This window comes from Colossoma macropomum, unplaced genomic scaffold, assembly GCF_904425465.1.
Source record: "Colossoma macropomum unplaced genomic scaffold, Colossoma_macropomum, whole genome shotgun sequence".
Lineage (NCBI taxonomy): Eukaryota > Metazoa > Chordata > Actinopteri > Characiformes > Serrasalmidae > Colossoma > Colossoma macropomum.
This window is the reverse complement of record NW_023495967.1, coordinates 262,686-272,437: the sequence shown is the minus strand read 5'-3', so window position 1 is coordinate 272,437 and position 9,752 is coordinate 262,686. Positions and strand designations below refer to the sequence as shown.

General features: G+C 41.3%; 1 protein-coding gene across 1 annotated transcript; it reads left to right on the top strand.

Annotated features, from left to right (window-relative positions):
* Window positions 1–2,871: 2,871 nt before the first annotated feature.
* LOC118803846 (zinc finger protein interacting with ribonucleoprotein K) lies at window positions 2,872–9,752 on the top strand. The gene is made up of 2 exons (XM_036564364.1): window positions 2,872–4,822; window positions 7,472–9,752. The coding sequence occupies exons 1-2, from the start codon at window positions 4,243–4,245 to the stop codon at window positions 8,239–8,241; spliced, it is 1,350 nt and encodes a 449-aa protein (XP_036420257.1). The 5' UTR covers window positions 2,872–4,242; the 3' UTR covers window positions 8,242–9,752.

Below are 9,752 nucleotides of genomic sequence, written 5' to 3'. Positions count from 1 at the left end.
AGTACGCCACCCTCAATAGTGCATTAATTAGCATAGTAGGTGTAGTATGTTTAGCATAGTACAGTATGTGGACAGTCTTTTGGAATTATCAAGATAAAAAACAACAAGTCTGCCTTAAAAAGTAAAAGGTGGGAGGACTGGTTAACATTAAGCGAATAATATTCAAATGCAGTGTTCATTTCTAGGGCCTCACTTCATAGGTGAAACCCTTTTTTATCCCCTGACCGGTTCAGTGATGCTGGAGCTTTAAAACGCAGTGCACTGAGCCAAACCAGGGCTACTGATCACCATGCATCATCCCACCCTTCACCGGCCCATGAAATGGTACACTCCACCTGCCCTGCTCTTCTTAAGGCCCCATTAGGGACTGTAGTAGCTGAGGATGGGGTTGCCTAGCAACACCGTTTGCAGAGGCCCAAGCAAGTGATGGTTGAAGGGATGGACACGAAGAGCCGTACACCAATCCTACGCACACAGAAAACATAAGGCAAGAAAACACACCACACACGTTCACCAGTACATACAGAAAAATACAAAAACAGGCTCCGTAGGTGAATGTTTACAGTGTACTCGACTGTATAATCCTACACTATTCAGTTCAGTGTGCTTCACTGGTCTGATCATATGTAGTTACAGCGTTGGCAAAACTACATCCCTGTTATTTCAGACATTTAGAGACATATATGTCTGAAATAACAGGGATGTAGTTTTGCCAACTGAATAGAAATGTCATACTGTTTATACTCATTACTATTTGATACAATTTTATCTTACTATTGCTGGTTTGAATTGACTTAAAATAGCATTAAAATGCATTAAAATAGATGATATTTAATGTGTAATATCCAATACAAAGCTCATAAGCTGCAACATCTGCCATCTTTAATGAGCACATTTAGCAACAGATATTTGGCAAAACAGTCAAATTACTATGGTATTCATCTGCAGTATGTAGTATGCACGCGCATATAATTAGTATGTGTCACGATTGTGTAGTATGTAGTATGCATTACTGTACATTACCATTATGTAATATGCAGTATTATGTAGAACATGGTATTAATCTGCAGTATATATTAGGGATTTAAAATTAGTATTTAGTATGCTTGTGTAGTATAAAGTATGCATTACTATGTAGACTATATTATAAAATGTAGTATGCAGTATTATGTAGCACATAGTATTTAACTACATCTATGGAATGTAGTAAGCATTAATATGTAGTATGTATCTATAGAATGCATAATGAAGTAGCATGTAGTATGCATCCGTAGTATGCATTATTAAGTACTATGTGTTTATATGTAGTATGTAGTATGCATTTGTAGCATGTAGTGTTATGTGCATTGCCTAGCACATAGTATACATATTTAAGATAGATTTGTATAGAGGTGGGTAGTAACTAGTTACATTAACTCAATTCTAAGTAAAAATTTTTATGAATTTTGTAGTTTTATAAGCATCAGATGCTAATTCATTTACTTCTACTCAAGTATTGATGACAGTAGAGAAAACAAATAATGGAGAACACACACACACACACACACACACACACACACATTGTCTAAGCTGCTTATCCTCCTGGGTCATGTGGGTGCTGGAGCCTATCCCAGCGCTTATTGGGCAGAAGGCAGGAAGCACCCTGGATAGGCCGCAAGTCAATCACAGGGATTCTGAAATGCCGTAATTAAAACAGTTAGAACTGTACTTTAAAGGGGAACTCCACCCATTTTTCCAGACTTTTTATTTACTATCCAAAATGATGTGAACCTACACATATTCTAAGTTTATATATATTATGTTGATGTTTGTAAAACATATGTTTTCTTTGAGAACTATTTTGCCCAACAACACCATGCGTGTATTTGTTCACCTTGAATGTATTTTTAAAAATATATTTTAGGTCAAAATGTCTCAAAACTAATTATAACAGTTTAATGTAATAACTTGATGTGAGGTAACTTTTAGAGGCACCAAACACTTCAGACGTCTGGTTCCTGTCAACAGCACTGTGAGTCATTCTAACTTAGTAAGTTCTCCAGAACAGAGCATTTCACAATAAACTATGATGAATGACTTAGTTTGCGTTTTAACAAATGAGTTATACACAAATGTTGGAACATTAGTGGAATTTCCCTTTAACCAGACAGCAGCAGGACTCCTTAAGGCCCTGTCATACCACTCAATGAGCACTAGAGGGCACTATTACTCTTTCATAAACCAGTCTGGAATACTACGACATTTACAAGATTCTGAAATCTGACTGAATAAAAATGATGCCACTTTCTCTTTAATTATTCTGTGTCAGCAGAGCTAAAACTAAAGACATGGGCCAAAGCCATGAGTCTTGACTTGGCTTGACTTGACTTGAAAAACCTTAATCACAGCATAGTTCTGTTGTGTTAGGACTGCGAGAGGCAACAGACAGGTGGGAGAAACTGTAGAAACCCACTCAAAACTAGTCTGCCCTGATTTAGACACGAAAGAAGAAGATGGGGAACGTATAGAAACCAACTCTGCTCGCCCTAAACACAGCAGGCTCAAACATTTATCAGCATTTGGAGAAAGATGTTCAAATTGTGACACTGAAAAATTGCTCTATGCCCAAAATATAAACCCAGAATTTAACAGCCTCATTAATGTTCCACAGTAGCCAAACATATAAACTTGGATATATTAGTCAATTAACCTTTTCTGTATTATCTTCACCTCTCTTAATCTAATTTAGCAGGTACAGTGTTATATACAGCCTTCCTTAAATTGATTTTCAAATTACAGACATCCACTAATGTTTACTCTCACATGTTTATTAATCAAACAATGGCTTTGGGTGCAAAGTTCAAAAAAAGCGGAATGACCGTGTATCAGCAGCCAGTCTTCCAAAGGCAGCCGCACTGGACACTCACAGGTAAAAGAGGAATCTTATACACAGATACAGAGAAAGCAAACCAGGCCAATCATGGCTGCATAACATGAAGTTATTGAGTTACATGAGGGTTGCTTACATAAGGCACACAAGGAATATTTAATTTTAAAATGTATTGGATGGGTTGCAGGATCATTTTACAAGACATTCCTGTAAAACATCTGTCAGCTGCCTTCAAACACAAGTGTGAAGGGAGGAAGTGGTCAATGGATGTCAAAATGAATGAATGAATGTATGAATTCCAGTGTTGCAAACTGAATAGATGTATTATGAAAAGTGAGCCACTGCATTACATATCGAAATATGAGATGATCAGATAGGATCTTATGGCAAAGGGTTAATACAAAGCCTGGCATATGAATTATACTGTATAGTGCATGTTCATGTGCTCTGCCACTAACAAGGAATCTTGCACAGCAATAGGTCATACTTGGGGAAACTCCAGTCACACATTTTAGTATGTATAGTTTTAATGTCATTATAAGGTGAAAATGCTATACATTATTATTTATATTATTATTCTTATTACTACTACTACTACTACTATTATTATTATTATTATTATTATTATTATTATTATATACACAGCTTACCCAGAAGCAAAAACTACATTTCCCATATTTCTATCACATCATTGATATACACTCTTCTGGTTCGTTTACCCATATGGTTGTTTGCTAATTTAATACTGCGATATAAAAAATCGTCTTCTAATTATTTTTCCTTTTCTATTTATTATTATAATTACATCCTCAAGTCACTCAGAAGCAAGAACTACATTTCCCATAATTTTCACACGTCAATGCTATGAGACACACAGCGAGTGAAACCCCTCCGCTTTCCGGTTCGTCTCTAATTTATTGCTGTTATACCAAATATTATTTCTAATTCTTCTTCTTCTTCATAATCTTCTTATTCTTGTTATTTTTCTTGTTCTTCTTATTATTCTTCTACTTATTATTATTATTATTATTATTATTATGTTAACGTTCTCATGGGGAACTACATTTCCCATAATTCCCTCGCACCATTGCTATGCGACGCTGCAGAACGTACACAGAGCGAGGCTGCTGATTTTTTGGCTAATATATTTATTTACTAATTTAATGTAAACCCTTAAAGCCTCGGATGTGGGTCATACTGAAACTCGGACCTTCTGTAACGATGACTACGGAGCGCTAGACGTGAAATTGGACAAAAAACGAAAACAAGCGTGAGGAAACGAAAAGACTAAGCTAAGCTAACACATAAACACTGGGGAGAGCGGAGGCTGTGAAAGCGCCGTTAAAGCCGTGAACGTCTCCCGCCCGCTGGTCATGACTTCGGAAGACCACAGCATGTCTTTCCTGCAGTACGAGCTGGCCTCCACCATCGAGCAGGCGGTGCGCTGTGCTGTTGAGACGGTGCTCCGGGAAACGGCGCGGGTGGTGAGCGCCAGGCTGACGGCGGCGCGGGACGCAGCGGCTGAGTCTCGCCGAGAGAACCGGAGCCTGCGGGAGAGACTGGAGGCGAGCGAGGGCGAGCTAAAGGCCGTGCGCTACTACGTGTCCGCCGCCGAGAAGAACATTAAGCAGTGCCTTCTGCTCGACCAGAGACGGGCTGGAGCCGAGGACTCGTCTACGGCCACCTTCACCTCTTGTGAGGGCGGCCTCCTCCAGCTCCAGCGCGGCAGGTCTCTGAGGACCGCGGCGGCACGGAGTCACGGAGCTAAAGTCGTACCGAGTGTGGGGCTCTGTCTGCCCACAGTGCAGGGCGACTGGCCGCGGAGGAGAGTGAGGACAGCGGCGGGGAAGGAGGCCACAAGTTCACGACGACCAGTGGAGACGGAATCAGTGATGGAGAGAACAGGAGAAGTGGAGGAGTTTTACATCACGGAGGAAGGTGTAGCTGATAAAGGTGGGTGTACATGTTCCTTTTGGAGGGTGTTGCTGCTCACTGTTCAACACTATCCTGGGATGTTTTTACATCTTTACAGTTTATGACACACAGCTGTCGTCTGTCTCGTATGTGCGGTACTCCACTCTGTTGCTCCTCTGCTGATGCCCTTTATGGTGAAAGTTGCCTGTAGAGCATGTTACTAGCCACGTTTACATGCAGCCTGATAATCCGTTAATAATCCGACTAATAGCTCAATCGGAATAGAATACGTCCATGTAAACACCTCAATCGGAATAGTCTAATCCGATTGAGGCCATTCGGAATACAATTTCTATCCGATTAAACGAGGTGGGTAAACTTCTAAATAATCCGTTAAATAGAAGAATAATAGCCATGTAAACGCCTGAATCCGATTACATTCCAATCGGAACGTGTAAGTATGTTCTGCGCATGTGCGTCGCGTCACGGCGAAAGTTTACACCGCTCAACATGGCGGAGCAGAAACTGGTCTGGACTTCACGTGATGTTCGCTGTCATGGTAACGTTTACTCTAAGCGCTACTCCACGCATGCGCGTCATTTTGCATCGGATTACTTGTAGTGAGCATGTAAACGAAGATTTTCCATCAGATTGTTGAATAGAGTGCATATAAACACCTCAGTCTAAATCTGTAATCGGATTGTATTCAATCGGATTGGCAAAAATCGTTGCATGTAAACATAGCCACTGACGTACAAGACCTTCTGTTGTCACCAGTGCTGTTGTTATTTATGGAGGGTGTGGCTGATAAAACTGGGTTTGTCCAGTGTGGCCAGTCAAGATGAATGTAGCTTGTCTCAGAGTAAAGTCTGCAGACGAGGTAGGAGAGACCTTCCTGTTATTGGTCTACGAAGGCTCCTCTTTAGTGCTCTCCAGGGATGCATCGATACTGGTATCGGGTATCGGTCGTATATCATGCTCAAGCACTCGTAATTATAAAAATGAACTTATGCCAACATCTGGTACCACCTGATACCACGTGACGTAGGCTTAGTGTACGCTGCCACGCTAATGAAAAAAACAAGTCAAGCTGGTTTTAGTTTAAGTGCACAATGTGGTGCAAGTTAGCAGTGCTCAGTTTCTCAACATTTTTGCTCGGTACTCAGGGTGCTTTCACACCTACCTTGTTTGATCCAGTTCTTCTGACTTTTCAGTTGGGTCCGAACCAAATTAGCAGGTGTTGAGGGTGCCTCAGACCACAGTCCAGCCCAAAGGACCAAATTTGGTCTGACCAAAAGAGGTGGTCTTGGTCCAGATCAAACTGAACCATGGTGTGGTACAGTGTGAAAACACCTTTTTGGATGGTTTAGACTTTTGGACCAGTTACAGGAAGTTGAGGCAGGCTGTCATCACCCGTTAAATGATAGAAGAAGAAAAAGAACTGGTAGAGAGGCAAAAATGGGCAAAGGAGGAGATGAAGTATTTAATTTGACAGCTTGCTGACGTCAGACAACTGCTCCTCTACAAACCAATCAATGTTAAATATAGAGAGGTGCAGTTATTGTTATTTTGAATGAGAAAGCTTTATTGGCAATTGTTAATAGACAGATCTGTCTGTAGGGGCTTGCATTTCACATAGCATGTTAGGTGGACTGACCATTTTCATACAGTGTGAGTATATAAATCATAGGCTTTGTTTGTACATGATGGTCTATTAAAATATACAGTGTGAGTCCCCAAAGAACAAGATTTCTAAAATTGCAGCGTCTGGCTTTAGAGGACATTCAACTACAGCTCAACCAGCCAACAAGCCAAAAAGACTCCAACATGACGTAAAACCCAAAACGTGAGCTCCTCAGATACATTAACCTCGGATGTGATTGTGATGGTTATGGCATAGTATCAGTTTCGCTATCAGCAAGTACTAAATAACACACTCATGCTCAGTCTGAAAAAAATGGTATCAGTGCATCCCTCATGCTCACTCATGTACGTTCAAAACATGGTGAGCAGGCCGTACTGACATGTACCAAGATGTACACACATTTAAACTTTTAAACATTTAAAACATTTAATTAAATTTTACATTTCATTATTAGCTTGGCATCACAGCATCGTGTCATTCCTGGCTGTTTTTACTTTGTTCATGCTGTTCAAACTGAAGGATTGTGAGTGACTGAAGACCTGGGAGGATACTCCAGTTGAGTCCTTTGATTTCTCATACACAAGCATTTCTAGGCCATAATTAAAAGATCTCATGAAACGGAACAGCCTTCGGAGACATAACAGCTGAGAAACACATCATTCTTTGGCTACTGATGTCCTAAAACAGAGCTCACCAGTTTGATCCACAAAGGGCTGGTGTGGATGCATCTCATATGAGATGTGCTCCTGCTTGGTTGGAATGAAAATCTGCAGCTATACTGGCTCTTGTGTGGCCCCTGTCCTAGACACAATGTTTGGGCAAGATGTTCGTTTTAAAGGCACTGGGGCCTCTGATCCGGTGCTTCTGACTTTGAACTGCATGAACTGCATAAAATAGATGTGGTTGCCTTTCTTCATGGCTTATGTACTACAAGCCTTACCTTGTCTAGAAATACTAAGTCAAGGACACAAGTAACAAGAAAACCTGCATGTCTGATCTTACTGATCCACTGATCTTGTCTTTTTTTTCTCTGTTCTTTGTAGATTATAAGGCCTCTGCCAGTGCAGTGCAGGATTTTGGGAGAGTTCAGGAGGAGCAGCAAGTGGCAAGCTCATCCTCAAAAGGCCTTGATGACCCATCTGATGATGGCAAGTTCGAGTTTGAGATTGGCGGTCCTGTGGGTAATATTACAGAACTGGGTATCATTCAAGTGATGGATGGGAGCGAGGTCAAACGGAGCACTGTCAAAATCGAAGATGAACCTGAGTCACCGTCTGTAGAGCTTCCATCATCAGACCCAGCGGCAGGTTCCTCATTGTTATCGATGGCCACCACACACACTCAGCCCCAAATAAGTGAAGGTGAAGCCCTGCTTGGCTTGATGCCACCCATAGAGGGTGACATCACCCTCACAAGTCCAGCAGAGGTCCAGAGGGACAGCGCTGACAAAGTGCACCGCTGTAACGTTTGTGGCCGTGGCTTCCGGCGCTTCTACTGCCTGAAGACGCACCAGCGCATCCATACAGGCGAGCGACCGTACCCATGCCGCTACTGCGAGAAACGCTTTCGTCACCTGGACAGTCTGCATAAGCACCAGCGCATCCACACGGGCGAGAGGCCATACCGCTGTGCGCTCTGTGGCTGCTGCTTCCGCGAGCTGGGCCAGCTCAAGAAGCACCGTCTTAAACACTCACCAACTGGCGGGGGAGCTAATATGGCCTCCACGGCCCCCCACCCCACCCTCTCTCTCCTACCAGCTGGAGCCTCTTATGTCTGGCCACATCTTAACTCCCAGTCCATGGACTCTGTCTGAGCATCAGAGCCTGATGGAGAGAAAAGAACAAGTTTGTTACAAGAAGAGTGCCTGACAGCCAAGTTTGAAAAGACATACTACTGCAACAGTATAGAAGCATTAATAGTATAAGGGAACATGTACATGAATATTTAATGTTACATTGTGAACATCAGTTGACAGTCTGCAGAAATGCCATACATAATTACAGTACTGTGCAAATGTCAGAGACCACTTTTCATTTGTTTAATTTCCAGTTAAAATGGCCATTAGAAATAAGATTCAAGACTTAAGAAATAAGACCTGCAATAGGAAGAGGAACATGAGTAGTTGCTGCTTTCTGCTCAACAATGTTGATGCCAAAATGCTGGTTAATGCCTTCATTTTCTCCTGCATTGATTATTGCTACTCCCTTTTTGAAGGTCTCCTTGTTAATTTGCTCAACCAGCTTCAGTTTATTCAAAACTCAACAGGCAGAGTCCTCCCTTTACCAAACACACTGCACACATCACTCCCACCCTCCATCAGCTTCACTGGTTACCAGTATCCTCCTGTATCAAGTATAAACTTCTCCTTCATGGTGTCACCCCTACATACCTTAGTGAGCTCCTTCATCCATACTGTCCCTCTTGCTTTCTCAGATGTTCTGGGACTGGACTTCTTGCAGTCCCATTCACGAGACTCTCGACTGTGGGCGACAGGTCTTTCAGTGCTACTGCTCCCAAACTTTGGAATTCTCCACCACAATCTCTTCGTGACTGCAGTATCCTCTCGTCATTTAAAGTTCAACTTAAAACCTTCCTGGTTTCTGCACACTATGCTTCTTCTTCAAAATGCTAGGTTTTTTCTTTCCCTCTCTTTGTGAAGTGTCGTGAGAGGTGCTATATAAATTGATATTATTATTATTAATAGTAATAATAATAATATAGGTAGAAAATGCAGCCAATTTGTAAGACTGAACTTTGGAAAAAATATCCTTGCAGATTTCTTTGAAAAACTGAAAACAAGCCTGCTGAAAGAATGAAAGATGAAATAAAGATAAAGCATAGATAATTACTTGGTAAATTAATGCTAAGTGCTTTTTCTTGACACTGAAAAATGAAAAACTTAGGGGCTATTTTGACTGGAAATTAAATAAATCAAGGGTGGTCTCTGACTTTTGTACAGTACTGTACATATACATAAATACAAGTAAAATAGGTCTGCTGTGTAGAGGGAAAGTGAGCGATCTGTATGGATGAGGACAGGTGTTTTTTCAATTGTGCACCAAACAGTTCAAAATGGAGCATCACCATTATGAAAAACATAAAGTATTTAATCTAAACATTTCTGAATTAATCTCTTCATAAAATGTACTGATTGTTCAATACAGCAGAATGTCAGTTTAACTGCTCTGTGTCAAGTGTTAAGAGATGCTTTTTCCCCACATAAGCTGCACTGTGAGCTGCTGAACTTTTGTCGCTGGTCTGATTTTGTTTGCCACAGAAAATGTGTAACTGATATGAAAATATTAAAGTGCTGTTGACAACTAC

Excerpts from the sequence above, each read along its gene's own strand:
- LOC118803846 (XM_036564364.1), top strand. The coding sequence starts at position 4,243 with ATGACTTCGGAAGACCACAGCATGTCTTTCCTGCAGTACGAGCTGGCC. Across the intron at positions 4,823-7,471 it reads GGAAGGTGTAGCTGATAAAG|ATTATAAGGCCTCTGCCAGT; the intron begins GTGGGTGTACAT and ends TGTTCTTTGTAG.